The 16136-nt window shown below is 48.5% G+C and overlaps 1 protein-coding gene across 1 annotated transcript in view; it reads left to right on the top strand.

The window, feature by feature from the left end:
* CCDC60 (coiled-coil domain containing 60) overlaps positions 1-16136 on the top strand; it is a 380115-nt gene that overhangs the window by 344371 nt on the left and 19608 nt on the right. The window contains exon 13 of the mRNA XM_075341855.1: positions 4592-4781. Within this exon, the coding sequence (XP_075197970.1) occupies positions 4592-4781 (190 nt within the window). The remainder of the gene's footprint in view (positions 1-4591; positions 4782-16136) is intronic.

Genomic DNA, 16136 nt, shown 5'->3' on the forward strand with positions numbered 1-16136 from the left:
AGTATTTGAAGCATTCTCCATCTTTTTGAAGTGATTTTACGAATTGCTTCATCAATCCCAATTTGATGTGGAGAGGTGGTAGAAGAACTTTATGGGGAGGAACCAAAGTTTCTCGGAGGACATTTTTTTCACCAACTGTGAGCACCCTCGGCTGACAATTCTTCTTGGTCCAGTGATTTTGTCGGTCTCGACTGTCCCATAGACACAGAAACAAAAGTATTTGGTATACCCAGCTTGTTGCCCGAGCAGCATGCACAAGACTTTCAAATCCCCGCACACGTGCCAACCGTGGTCTTCATATTTAAGTTTACGAAGAACCAATTCCAAGTTCTCGTAGGTTTCCTTGAGTTGTACGGAATGACCTATAGGGATGAAAGCATAAAAACCGCCGTTGTGGAGTAAAACTGCTTTGAGACTTCTTTTTGAAGAATCTATAAAAAGACGCCATTGCGCTGAATCATATTGGATTTTGAATTGACCTATCAAACCTTCAACATCGATGCAATAAATCAACTTATCTTCCTGGGCAAAGTAAGGAACAAACTCGTCTTCACGATGTCTGAACCATGAAAAAGACACTCCCGGCAACAATAAATTCTTGCTTTTGAGCCTTGAGCCGAGTAACTCAGCAGCATCTTTGGGAAGATTTAAGTTTCTTACCAAATCATTCATCTCCTCCTGGGAAAACAATTTTGGTCTTGTATCATCTTCAAAGTCAGAACTTGATTCATCTGGTTCAGGTATGACTCCACCTTCATCGGACATAGTTATCTCTTCCAAGGTAGCAGGGGCCTTAGGTACTGGTATATCTGTGCCATGGGGGATGGGACGAATTGCTGAGTGAATATTGGGGTATGAAATGGAATGCTTCCATTTTGAATTATGCCCTTTCACATCGCATGAACAAAAGTAACAATCGTCACTATGGTTCTTTTGCTCTCGCCATACCGTAGGAATCCCATAATGGAAAGCTTTTCTCTTACCCGTGAACCAATTTCGGAGGTCTTCAACACACCGTTTGCACACTTTATGAGGTGCCCAAGCTTTATCTTGATCGCCAAGCTTTAGTCCAAAATATGCGAAGTATACTTTTTTCACAAAGTCTGTAATATTCAGCTGTTGCTTCAACACTGTATATTCACCACAAATGTAACAGAAACTGTCAGGCGAATTAATACACTTCCACTGAGCAATAATGCTAATTTTGGGAAACACGGTTGAATATGAAGAGCTAACACGAACTGAGATTAAAAAGTGTGAACAGACGAGAACAAAGATAAAACAATTGAAACAAGCCCGGGCATGTCAGAGCCCGCTCATTCAGCTTGCAAAATGTTGATGCTGGTTTCATTAGCTCACTCTGAAAGTTCTTTTCTTTGAAAGTTATATTTTTTTGGCATTATATATCTTCAATGCATTGATGTGAATTAATTAATAGTAATTTTGACTTTCAAAACCCTAAAAAAAAAGAAAAAAAATTATGAAAAATTTACTAAATCTGAAGAGAATTTTGCATTTTGTGGCAAATCCTGACGTCCAGGATTTATTTCAATATTTTTTTCATTTTCAGCACACCAGAATACATGGAAATTAGATGAAATTAATCAAACAGCTTTTTAGTCGTAGACCTGTGAATTAGTTAAAATATGCAGGGGCATAAGCCTATACACACAGTGCAAATACACAAGTCCCAGATACAAAAAACACAAATACATATAAAATAATTTGCTTAGCTCTCACCCAGTTAGTAGTCAAGACCACTTTCACCATAGGGATCCAACTGGGAACTGCAAGACAGGCAATAGATATGTTAAACCCTGTTGTGCCCCTTGTGCGGCTCCCGCCATTACAAGGGCATTACCATAGTGTAGAAATATATTACCCCAAAACATGGGCCCTCCCTACATGTTTCTTCCTAAATAATAGGGAATCCTCAGGGGAGTAAATAATGAGGAAGAAAAATGGTAAAAGAACCTGCAGTGGCAAGATATAATGGATTAGCAAGGTAGTGATCAACCCCAACGCCGGACGCTCTGAGTGTTTGATCTGATACAAGGATCTGACGCAATGGATACCACATCGCACAAACCCGGAAATGACCACAGACTCTCATTAGGCGGGACACTTAAATATGGTGAGTTCAGACACAGTATACTATTATTGGGGGTTGGGCACCACCTTGCTAACCCTTTACATCCTACCTGCTACTGCAGGTTTTGTTACCCTTTTTCTTTCCCATTATTTACTCCCCTGAGGAATCCATATTATTTTGTAAGAAATGCATAGGGAGGGCCCATATTTTGGAGTAATATTTTTCTACACTAGGGTACTGCAGTTGTAAGGGCGGGAGCTATATATGGGGCACGACAGGGTTTATCATATTATCACCTGTCCTGCAGTTCCCAGTTGAATCCTTATAGTGAAAGTGGTCTCGACTACTGATTGGGTGAGATCTAAACAAATTATTTTATATGTATTTGTGATTTTTTTTGTATCTGGGATTTGTGTATTTGCACTGTGTGTATAGATTTATGCCCCTGAATATTTTAACTAATTATGAATTAAAAGTATATTTTATTCTCTTCAAGCTAATAGATATGTTTAGGATAGGCCATCAATTTCAAACCGATGGGCTCCGATGATTGGCAATGTAATGTACCTTCCCACTGTTAGCCGTTTGGATCCTCCTGCCCTAGAGAGACATGTTGTCCATGGCGCAAGTGTTGATTTACACACATCTTACGATTATGTTGACTTGTGCCTACTGATAACACTGTAGAAAAGTCAGAAGATATTAACACTATATGTTATGTAAAAAAAATGCTATTTTGTAATTTTGACAGTTTTCCAATAAAGGTGTTGTCACAGTGTTTCACATTATGTTCCTGTTGCATCATCAAAAACATATTTTTTCAAGTGGATTAAAAAGAAATACCTGTTTTGAAATATCTCTACTACGTTCTTGTTATGGCACCCACTGGTACTTTATATTGTATTGGTCACATGTTCTATCAAAAGGATCTTCATTTACATGGGTGACAGAGTGATGTGCAGGAAAGCCAAAACTAACTGGTTTTCTAGAAGCAGGTTCTCTTCAGCTTAAAGGATTGTCATGCTATTGCTATCACTTGGTTTGTTTCCTGACAAGCAAAGAAAATGATGATTGTGCAGATCTCTCTGGATCAATCACAGATAACACTACTGATGTGTAAGGGGCCATTCACATGGAGGATTTTCATGTGAGGAAAATCTATGGTGTATTTTAAGTGGAATCTGCAGCAGAAGTTTGAGGTGGACCTTAGGGTCTTAGCCGTGGGTTGCAATGCCTGAGGTCTGCACGTGGATTAACCCTAATAGCCACAATAATTGTCACACTTTTGAAATGGTTGGTGGAAATGGCCCCACAAATCACTCCTTAAGCGGGCTTTACACGCTACAATATATCTAACGATGTGTCGGCGGGGTCACGTCGTAAGTGACGCACATCCGGCATCGTTAGTATTGTAGTGTGTGAAACCTACGTGCGATTGCGAATGAACGAATAAACGTTGATCGCATACACATCGTTCAAAACCTAAAAATTGAACGTCGGGTTGTTTAATGTTCTCGAGGCAGCACACATCGCAGTGTGTGACACCCCGGGAACGATGAACTGCAGCTCACCTGCGTCCCGCGGCTCCCGCCGGCTATGCGGAAGTAACGAGGTGGGCGGGATCTTTACATCCCGCTCATCTCCGCCCCTCCACTTCTATTGGCCGGCTGCCGTGTGACGTCGCTGTAACGCTGAACGTCCCTCCCACTCCAGGAAGTGGATGTTCGCCGCCCACATCGAGGTCGTATGGTAGGTAAGTACGTGTGACGGGGGTTAATCGTTTGTGCGGCACATTCAACAAAATTGAACGTGCCGCACATACGATGGGGGCGGTTACGATCGCATACGATATCGTATGCAGAATCGTAACATGTAAAGCAGGCTTTAGTGATACATCATTGGATTCAGGATCTTCCTACTTCATGCTGCTCTCAGATGAAGTAGCAAAAACCTGTTGACAGTTTCCTTTTAATGAGCCATCCATAGAAACACTGATGGTAAAACTGGTCACACTGTTGACCCACTGATCCAAAACACTGATTACATTAGTGCTAATTGTTTTTCCTAAAAGTGTTTAAACACAGACATGTGAATGAGGCCTTATATGTATTTTTCAATCTCATTTGCATCTTGTTACTTTCCTGTAAAGGGAGCGCAATGGGCCACAGAACTCCCTTGCTTTGATCAAGTTCCCCATATGCACATAGATAAGACTTGGCTGACTTTTCTCAAAGAAATATTAGCATTGTGTATCTGTTTTGCTGTAGATATTGTGTATGTATTCCTATCAATAATATATACTGTATATTAGTCTGTCTAGGCTTTATCCTCTTAAAATGTTCATTCTCAGATCCTAACCTGAAATATTTAGAATAAAATATCTTGCCTTCCTTAGTGATATCTAACAGTACCTTTACATCACTTCTGCACATTTTGGGTAAGATCAGTTGTGAGAAAACAGCCTTTGCAATAACTTTTCTTATATATTCTACTTTTTAGGTTTATAATGCTGCTTTCTAGGATTCCTCCTGTTCTAAAGAATAACCAGAAATTTCACATAATTTTAGAGAAGCTGGAAAAGCTTGAGGAAAAGCAGTTTATCAGAATACGGCCCAATGCCTTTCTGAAGGTTCTGCATGGCCTTCGTACTTGGGAATTGTGCTCACCAGACATAAGTGTGGCTATAGAGGTAAGTAAAAGTGTTAACTCTTATGCGGGCGTCACACGATACGATCTATTGTGCGATCGCATGTGCGATCGTACCGCCCCCATCGTTTGTGCGTCCCGGGAAAATAGCTGCCCGTGTCGCACAAAGTCGTTAAACCGCCGTCACACGTACTTACCTGCTGAGCGACCTCGCTGTGGGCGGCGAACATCCTCTTGCTGAAGGGGGAGGGACGTTCGGTGTCACAGCGACGTCACACAGCCGCCGGCCAATAGAAGCGGAGGGGCAGACATGAGCGGAACGTTAACATCCCGCCCACCTCCTTCCTTCCGCATAGCCGGCGGGTGCCACGGGACGCAGGTAAGCTATGTTCATCATTCCCGGGGTGTCACACGGTGCTACCCCGGGTACGATGAACAACTGGCGCCATGAAAAATAAACGATTTTTTAAAAATAAGCGACGTGTACATGACTCACCATTTGTGACCGATTCAGCGTCGCTCGGAAGTGTCACACGGGACAACGTCGCAAACGATGCCGGATGTGCATCACGAAAACCGTGACCCCGACGATGCATCGCACAATAGATCGTCTCGTGTGACGCCCGCATTAGATTTACTCTGAGATTCACCGTGAATGCCGCTTTTCTAACCAATGTGTAAACCACAGTTGCCATACACAAGAAAGCAAGAATCATAAAGATAGACATTTTAGTTTTTTATTATTGTTTTCCCCACATTCATTACTGGCCAATATCTTCTTTTCTTCAGTGACCAAATTTTCGCAGTCTCTTTAGAACAGGGGTGGGGAACCTCCGGCCCGCGGGCCGCATACGGCCCGCCAAGACCTTTTCTACGGCCCCCGGGACTCTGCCGGCAGCCGCGTCTTGCCGGTTGCCGGCCCTTTAAATCCCCATGCGCGCTACGAGGACGCGCATTCAGCGTTCACTACTGAACGCTGGTCAGTGCGTGTGTCCTCAGGACTTATTTTGTGGGCGGGGTTAACACTTTCGCCCCGTCCCACAGAAGCCCAGCAGCAGTTTGAAGGCTTCAACTAGGTGAGCGCTCCCCCCGTGCTGCGTGCCAGCTAACACGTGCTCGCTCCCCCATGCTCGCTCACCCTTGCCCGCTTCTCCATTACAGCTCCCCCGTGCCCGCTCCTCCGTGCTCGCTTCTTTGTGCCAGCTCCCCCGTGCCCGCTCCCCCGTGTGCGCTCCAACTGTGCTGTGTGCCCGTTCACACTGTGCGGTTATGTGCTTATTTCCCAGCTGCCGTGTGCCTGCTCCCTCTGTGTCTGCTCCACCAGGGTTGTGTGCTTCTTCCCCAGGGTTGTGTGTCCCCCAGGGCTGTGTGCCCCCCTCCCCTAGGTCTGTGTCCCCCCCCTCTCCACAAGGTCTGTGTGTCCCCCCTCTCCACAAGGTCTGTGTGCCCCCCCCTCCCCCAGGGCTGTGTACTCCCCCCTCCCCCAGGGCTGTGTACTCCCCATCCCCCAGTGCAATGTCTGGGCTCTGCATGTGTTGTCAGTTTCCCCTGTGCCCCCCTATTGCTGTCCGTGCCCCCCTATTGCTATCCGTGCCCCCCTATTGCTATCCGTGCCCCCCTATTGCTATCCGTGCCCCCCTATTGCTATCCGTGCCCCCTATTGCTATCCGTGCCCCCCTATTGCTATCCGTGCCCCCCTATTGCTATCCGTGCCCCCCTATTGCTATCCGTGCCCCCCTATTGCTATCTGTGTCCCCCAGTGCTGTCTGCGCTCCAAAGCCATATCTATGCCTCCCAGTGATGTACATGTCCTCAGCCTTTTTTGTGACGTATATATTCTCCCAGCCCCTCCTGTGATGTATATGCCCCCAGCCCCTCCTGTGATGTATATGCCACATTGTCTCCTGTAATGTATATATTACAGGTGGAGCTGGAGCATACACATCACAGGAGACACTGGGGACATATATCACAGGAGGAGCTGGGGGCATATATATGCCCCAGCCCCTCCTTTGATGTATATGCCCCCAGCCCCTCCTGTGATGTATATGCCCCATTGTCTTCTGTAATGTATATATTACAGGTGGGGCTGGAGCATACACATCAGAGGAGACACTGGGGCATATACATCACAGGAGGGGCTGGTGGCATATACATCATATTGGAGATGCTGGGGCATCTTCTTTAATAAATATATACAGCTGTCCCAGTGTCTCCTATGTGATGTATATACAGTAGTTCCAGCGTCTCCTATGTGATGTATATGCCCCCAGCCCCTCCTGTGATGTAATATATACACAGCAGTCCCAGTGTCAGTTGTGATGTATATGATTTACCAATCTTATTATCACAAAGAGTTGACTGCTCCAGACCAAGACAATCCTGGAAAAGCAGCTGTGAGAAGCAACATGATCAATATCACCGAAAATTAACCGCTGCGCCAAAGAGAAGCATCTCTGGCCACCACAATAGGGGTGAGTTAATTAATTGCTTGACCAAATGTAGCCGGGTAATTTTCACATTGATAATTTTGTGCGGCCCCCGATGGTTCGTAGAAATTTCCAGATGGCCCCCGGCAGTAAAAAGGTTCCCCACCCCTGCTTTAGAACAATCTAATAGCCTAACATTAGATAAATATTGGATTGGTTTCTCACCAGCTGTAGAAAATGTACAGTGTAATTGTTTTATATCCATCATATGTGAAAGCAGTTTTATACGAGCGTGGTATGGTCATACCTATCTTTACGACTAAAGGCCGCTTTACACACTGCGACATTGCTAGCATTTGCTAAACATAAACGTAAACATCCCACCCACCTTCTTCCTTCAGCATTGCCGGCGGCCGCAGGTAAGCTGCAGTTCATCGTTCCTGGGGTGTCACACGAAGCGATGTGTGCTACCCCGGGTACGATGAGCAACCGGCGCAAAGAAGAATAAACGATTTTTTAAAAATGAACGACGTGTAAACGATACACGATTTGTAACCGATTTGCGATCGTTCTGAGTCGCTCGTAGGTGTCACACGAAACGACATTGCAAACGATGCTGGATGTGCGTCATGAAAACAGTGACCCCCGACGACATATCATACGATAGATCGTCTCGTGTGAAGCCCGCATTACAAGCATTGCGTGGCAACAAAGAGACATGTCTTTGCATAGATATTGCCCAACAGATTACCATAAAGTAATTTTTTTGTTTCAAAGCTGGTGATCTCAAGTTACACATCTCTTGATATGGCAAAAGCAGAGGTAATATAATAATAATCTATATATATAATTGCCTTATTCTGTCTGTCTGTCTGTCTTGCTCCAAAATTGTGTCACCGTGACAGTGTCACCGTGACAGTGTCATAAAAGTGACAACTGTCGGATTGGCCGCTGGGCTCGGCCTGGCCCGGCCCTCCCAAGGATTGGCCACTCGCCTCGGCCTGGTCCTGCCCCCCGCATGGATTAGCCGCTCTTGGCTCGGCCTGGCTCCGCCCCTCCACGGATTGGCCGCTCGCTTCGGCCTGGCCCCGCCCCCCGCATGGATTAGCCGCTTGCCCCGGACCTCCGCACGCATCGCCCGCTCCAGCGTACACCGGCTCCCGGTACACATGTTCAGGGAGCCGGCATACGCTGACGCCTCGCCCGCTTAGCCCCGCTGCAGCGTACACCGGCTCCCGGTACACATGTGCAGGGAGCCGGCATACGCTGACGCCTTGCCCGCTCGCCCCCGACACACGTTGGTAACCATGATACACATCGCGTAACTATAGGAAGCGGTTCCCTTAGTTACCCGATGTGTTTCATCGTTACCAGCGAACACCGGCTCCCGGTACACATGTGCAGGGAGTCGGCATACGCTGCGGTCAATATTGAAGTGTCATGCAGTGGTGAAAGAGTTAAAGACACTGCAAGACACTTCATTATAGGCAGCGGGCACCCCCCGAAGAGAGAAGACAGAAGAAAGAAGACCCCGCAGTCATACTCACCAGACGCCGACCGGGAGCAGGTGAGCGCATCAAGGTCCTGCAGCGGCGGAACACACACACGCGCACACACATAAGAACAGACACACACACATCAGATCACACTCACTCACTCTCACACACACCTCACACACACATCAGATCGCATCCACACACTCACAACATCCAGTGATATCGTTTACTTCTCGGCGGCGATACTGTGCGTGCAGTGACCTTCCAGGACCTGCCGGAGGATCACATGGCCGGAAGCAAGTGGTAACTCTGGATGTTGTGAGTGTGTGAGCGCGTATGTGCGATATCGTCAGTGTGTGTGTGTGTGTGTGTGTGTGTGTGTGTGGGTGTGTGCGGGTATGCGATCAGATGTGTGCGTGTATGCGATCGGATGTGTGCGTGTATGCGATCGGATGTGTGCGTGTATGCGATCGGATGTGTGCGTGTGTTCTGATGTGTGAGTGTATGCGATCGGATCTGTGAGTGTCGGCAGAAGGCAGAGGAGCACGAGGTGCAGCACAGCTGCTGGGACCTCCCACCGGAGGGCACAGGGAGAAGTGGGGTGTGAGTGTATGCGATCAGATGTGTGCGTGTATACTGTCTGATGTGTGACTGTGGAGCACGATGGGGAGTGCGCAGCATGGGGGATGGAGCACGATGGGGGGTGCGCAGCATGGGGGATGGAGCACGATGGGGAGTGCGCAGCATGGGGCATGGAGCACGATGGGGGGTGTGCAGCATGGGGGATGGAGCATGATGGGGGGTGCGCAGCATGGGGGATGGAGCACGATGGGGGGTGCGCAGCATGGGGGATGGAGCACGATGGGGGGTGCGCAGCATGGGGGATGGAGCACGATGGGGGGTGCGCAGCATGGGGCATGGAGCACGATGGGGGGTGTGCAGCATGGGGGATGGAGCATGATGGGGGGTGCGCAGCATGGGGGATGGAGCACGATGGGGGGTGCGCAGCATGGGGGATGGAGCACGATGGGGGGTGCGCAGCATGGGGGATGGAGCACGATGGGGAGTGCGCAGCATGGGGGATGGAGCACGATGGGGAGTGTGCAGCATGGGGGATGGAGCACGATGGGGAGTGTGCAGCATGGGGGATGGAGCACGATGGGGAGTGCGCAGCATGGGGGATGGAACATGATGGGGAGTGCGCAGCATGGGGTATGGAGCACGATGGAAGTGCGCAGCATGGGGGATGGAGCACGATGGGGGGTGCGCAGCATGAGGGATGGAGCACGATGGGGGGTGCGCAGCATGGGGGATGGAGCACGATGGGGGGTGCGCAGCATGGGGGATGGAGCACGATGGGGGGTGCGCAGCATGGGGGATGGAGCACGATGGGGGGTGCGCAGCATGGGGGATGGAGCACGATGGCGGGTGCGCAGCATGGGGGATGGAGCACGATGGGGGGTGCGCAGCATGGAGGATGGAGCACGATGGGGGGTGCGCAGCATGGGGGATGGAGCACGATGGGGGGTGCACAGCATGGGGGAGGGAGCACGATGGGGGGTGCGCAGCATGGGGGATGGAGCACTATGGGGGGTGTGCAGCATGGGGGATGGTGCACGATGGGGGTGCGTAGCATGGGGGATGGAGTGCGATGGGGAGTGCGCAGCATGGGGGATGGAGCGCGATGGGGAGTGCGCAGCATGGGGATGGAGCACGATGGGGAGTGCGCAGCATGGGGGATGGAGCATGATGGGGAGTGCACAGCATGGGGAATAGAGCACGATGATGAGTGCGCAGCATGGGGGATGGAGCACGATGGGGGGTGCGCAGCATGGGGGATGGAGCACAATGGGGGGTGCGCAGCATGGGGGATGGAGCACGATGGGGGGTGCGCAGCATGGGGGATGGAGTGCGATGGGGAGTGCGCAGCATGGGGGATGGAGCGCGATGGGGAGTGCGCAGCATGGGGGATGGAGCACGATGGGGAGTGCGCAGCATGGGGGAAGGAGCATGATGGGGAGTGCGCAGCATGGGGAATGGAGCACGATGGCGAGTGCGCAGCATGGGGGATGGAGCACGATGGGGGTGCGCAGCATGGGGGATGGAGCACAATGGGGGGTGCGCAGCATAGGGGATGGAGCACTATGGGGGGTGCGCAGCATGGGGGATGGAGCACGATGGGGGGTGCGCAGCATGGGGGATGGAGCACGATGGGGGGTGCGCAGCATGGGGGACTGAGCACGATGGGGAGTGCGCAGCATGGGGGATGGAGCACGATGGGGGTGCGCAGCATCGGGGATGGAGCACTATGAGGGGTGCGCAGCATGGGGGATGGAGCACGATGGGGGGTGCGCAGCATGGGGGATGGAGCACGATGGGGGGTGCGCAGCATGGGGGATGGAGCACGATGGGGGTGCACACCTCCCCCCAAAACACACACACAGCGCCACACGCGCACCGCACAACACACCACACACACACTGGGAACCACAAACACCGCCCTACACAGACACCCACACACAGACAACGCCGCACACACGACACCCAACACAAAAACACCGCGGCATACATAAATATACGCACATACCGCGCAACACACACACTGCACAAACATACCTCCCCCAAAACACACACACGCACTCCACACCCACACAAACCGCGCAACACACACAGCACCACACACACAGAACGCTGCAGACACACAACGCTCCACATACAACGCAACACACACAACGCAACACACATACAACACCGCTCTCACACACACCCCCACCCAGACAACACCCACAACATTTACAGTGCCCTACACAAACACTGGCAACTACACACAACAACATCGATATATATAACAAAAAACATGCATTAACTACACAATACATTCTAGAATACCCGATGCGTTAGAATCGGGCCACCTTCTAGTAATAATAATAATGGTAAGGAAGGATACTTCTGTAGCTTATTTTTTAAAGTACAATCCACAATGTATATATGTGGACTGTGATGAAAACTAAAGCAGTTCTTGAGTGGACATTTTTTTTTATTACATTTTATCCAGGAGTGGACATACCGCCAATCCAGCTGCATCAGTTATCAAAGTTGAAGGGGGAATTTTGCTTATACTGAAGTCTGTCAGGTCTGTTACGTAGAGTCTGAGGCTCCATGGAGCTGACAACCAGATTGCCCTCATTTTTAGTGACGTGCCAGGCTTTACTGTAAAAAAAGGCAGCAGGAAATCATCTCAGCTTCCTGCCCGTGCTTTCCCTGACATTGGCATGTGCGACGTGTTGCCATCAGCCCACCACTTGCACAATTTAGAAAGTACTCAGCACACATAGGAAGAAAGCAGTGCCACAGGGGACTGTAGGTGAGTGATTCTTGTTTTGTTTTGTAGCATAATCGAGAGAGCATCAGTGGAGGGAAAAGGCTATAAGGGGTACTTTGCACACTACGACATCGCTAGCCGATGGTAGCGATGCCGAGTGCGATAGTCCCCGCTCCTGTCGCAGCTGTGATATATTTTGATAGCTGCCGTAGCGAAAATTATCGCTATGGCAGATTCACATACACTTACCTGCCCTGTGACATCGCTCTGGCCGGCGAACCGTCTCCTTCCTAAGGGGGCGGGTCGTGCGGCGTCACAGCAACGTCACACACCAATAGAAGCAGGGGGGCGGAGATGAGCGGGACGTAAACATCCCGCCCACCTCCTTCCTTCCTCATTGCAGCCGGGATGCAGGTAAGGCGATGTTCCTCGCTCCTGCGGCTTCACACACAGCGATGTGTGCTGCCGCAGGAACGAGGAACAACATCATAACATCGGTCCTTCCAAAATTATGGAAATGACTGACGCTACACCGATCATACGATTTCTACGCTTTTGCGCTCGTTAATCGTAGTAAAAAGGATTCACATACTTCGATGTTGACAGCAACGCCGGATGTGCATCACTTTCGATTTGACCCCACCGACATCGCACCTGTCGTAGTGTGCAAAGTACCCCTTAGAATGATTTTACTTAATTGGTGAGCGGGACAGGGTGCCATACACACACACACACACACACACACATATATATATATATATATATATATATATATGCTGGCTCTGCTCTGCTCCATGATGGCTCTGCTCTGCTCCATGCTGGCTCTGCTGTGCCCCATGCTGGCTCTGCCCCATGCTGGCTCTGCCTTGCCCCGTGCTGGCTCCGCTCTGCCCCATGCTGGCTCTGTTCTGTGAGGGGGGCGGCGAGGCATGGGTTATTCTGAAGATGTGCTTCAAACAAATGGTGCCCGGAGGAAGCTCGTACGCAGATGGAGCTTTTGAACCAAGTGCTCCATCTGCGCATGCGCATACTCTGGGCACCATTATTTGAAGTCCTTACCACTGACATCGTCAGAATGGCTTGTACCTCGCCGGCCGCTGCCGACCATAGCAGCTGCGCTGGCCGCTGCCGACCACAGCAGAAGCGCCAGCCGCCACCGACCACAGCAGAAGCGCCAGCCGCCACCGACCACAGCAGAAGCGCCAGCCGACGACGACCACAGCAGAAGCGCCGGCTGACGACGACCACTGCTGCTCACAGCAGCTCCGCCGGCCACCACCACACACAGCAGCTATGTCGGCCTCCGCACAGAGCCCCTGCCTCCTGTGACCCCTCTCAATCATGACCTGGTAAGCTACACTCGGATTTTAAGACGCACTCCTCATTTTCCTCCCAAATTTTTGCGAGGAAAAGTGCGTCTTATAATCCGAAAAATATGGTATTTCTCTCTGCAAAATGCAAAAAAAAGTATGTAATTTATACAATTTGATAGCCTGTTCTAGTCTTTGTCAGTGGGCAAACTTAAATAAATCAACAAGGGATCAAATACTTCCCTCTACCACCATATGTGTGTATAAATATAATAATATAATATAATATTTATTCATTTATATAGCGCTATTAATTCCACAGCGCTTTACATACAAAGGCAACACTGTCCCCATTGGGGCTCACAATCTAAAGTCCCTATCAGTATGTTTTTGGAGTGTGGGAGGAAACCGGAGTAAACCCACACAAACACGGGGCGAATATACAAACTCATTGCAGATGGTGTCCTTGGTGTGATTTGAGTCCAGGTCCCCAGCGCTGCAAGACTGCAGTGCTAACCACTAAGCCACCGTGTGTGTATATGTATATATATATATATATATATATATATATATATATTCATGGCATATGGTGGCTGCAAGACACACACAAAAACCGTCTACGCGTTTCGGCCGGTACTAGTCGCCTTCCTCACGGACCAAGCCAAAACTGTTGTTCCAATGTAGAAGGACGTCTACATAAGCTGCTGATCCCATAGATTCTATGGTTAAAGAGGTGCATGTAATAAATGCATAATTAAAGCCCCTACTACAAACTGCAGGATGACGTCATGGCTTTACTACAGTTAAATGCTAAAAAGCATTCAACTGCAGTAAAGCATGTCCAATACACAGGGCCGCCGCTACTTTCAGCTCTTTAATGCAGTTGAATGCTTTGTGGCACCGTAAGGCATTCAACTGTAGTAAAGCCATGACGTCATCCTGCAGCGGCCACTCCGGACGCTATCATGGAGCGCTATGTGTGCCTGCGGACTGCAAGAAACAGCTGGAGGCACCGCGGGAACGGAGGAGAGGTGAGAATATATTTTATTGTGTGTAAAGCCATTACGGCACCGTGCACTGCCATATTAGACGACACCCGACGTATAAGACGACCCCCAACTTTTGAGAAGATTTTCAGGGGTTAAAAAGTCATCTTATACACCGGAAAATACGGTCATAACCATGGTTGTGGGGGTTAAATGGACATTGAGACCATTCGGAATTAACATGAAACCAAATAAAGAAAAAACGAACAAAGAGATAAAAAAAATATATTATATCTTTATTAAATATGCATAAGACAAAGCGCTAGGCTGAAAAAAAATGGACATCACACAACCGTATATGAATTCAAAGACCTGTTAGTTGCATGATACACAGGTACAGTGTATGTAATCACAATAAAAGCAAAGTTCATGATTATTACCGTAATCAACAGCACCTGACACAACAAAGTCTAATAAATAGATAAATGATAAAAATCCTTATAAATACATGAATAAAGTGTCATGTGTAAAAAAGGAGGAGGAATTGTGACAAAGCATACCTGTAATTGTGTTGACAGTATGTGTATCAGGCGCTCCCGCGCTGAAACCATTCTGTTTTCGGTAAACAGTAGAATGATGTGCTATCCTAAAAAGCTCTATCTTAGTTTCATCTGTCCATAAGGCGATTTCCCAGAAGGCCTCGTCACACACAATGAGATCGTTAACAAGATCGTTGCTGAGTCACAGTTTCGGTGACGCAGTAACGATCCCCTTAGCGATCTCGTTATGTGTGACACCTACCAGCGATTAGGCCCCTGCTTTGAGATCGCTAGCCGTTGCCGAATAGTCCGGACCATATTCTTCAAAAGCAATGTCCTGCTGGGCAGGACGCATCGCTGTGTTTGACGCTGTGTGACAGGGTCCCAGTGACTGCTGAGATCGTTATACAGGTCGCTACTGCGACCTATATCGTTACTGCGTCGTTGGTAAGGTCTGACTGTTTGACATCTCACCAGCGACTTACCAGCGACTTACCAGCGATCCTTATCAGGTGGAATCGTTGTCGGGATCGCTGGTAAGTCGTTGTGTGTGACTGGGCCTTTACTCACATACATTTTGGCAAACTGCAGTCTAACCTTTTTATGTCCCTGTGTCTCCTGCCATAACATTTAATTTAAATGTCGACGGATAGGTTGCACTGACACTGATGCACCCTGAGCCTGCAGGACAGCTTGAATTTTTTTGGAACTTGATTAGAGTTGTTTATATCACCATTTGGGCTATCCTGCGTTGCAACCTTTCATCAATTTTCCCTGCTGTACACGTCCAGGCAGATTAGCTACAATGCCTTGGGTTGTAAACTTATTGATATATGGTATGTTGTATACCGTATACAAAGAAACATCAAGATCTCTGAAGATGGACTTGTAACCTTGAGATTGTTAATATTTTTCAACAATTTTGGTTTTCAAGTCCACAGACAGTTCTCTTTTCTTTCTGCTCTCCTTGCTTAGTGTTGCACACACAGACAAATAATGCAAAGACTGAGTCAACTTCTCCCCTTTTTATCTGGTTTCAGGTATGATTTTCATATTGCCCACACCTGTGACTTGCCAAAGTTGAACTTCAGGAAACATTACATGCTTTAAACAAACTTATTTACCCACAATTTTGGAAAGGTGTCAACAATTTTCCATGGATCATTTTTGGGGGTTTTGTGCGAAATTATGTCCAAATTGCCTTTTTTTTCTTTTTTTTGTGTTGTTCCAATACACACAAAGAAATTAAACGTGTATAACAAAAATATTGTAAATTGTAACATGATAATTTTCTGGAACAATTTCAAGGGACCCAA

The sequence above is a fragment of the Anomaloglossus baeobatrachus genome, chromosome 1, assembly GCF_048569485.1.
Source record: "Anomaloglossus baeobatrachus isolate aAnoBae1 chromosome 1, aAnoBae1.hap1, whole genome shotgun sequence".
NCBI classification, from domain to species: Eukaryota; Metazoa; Chordata; class Amphibia; order Anura; family Aromobatidae; genus Anomaloglossus; species Anomaloglossus baeobatrachus.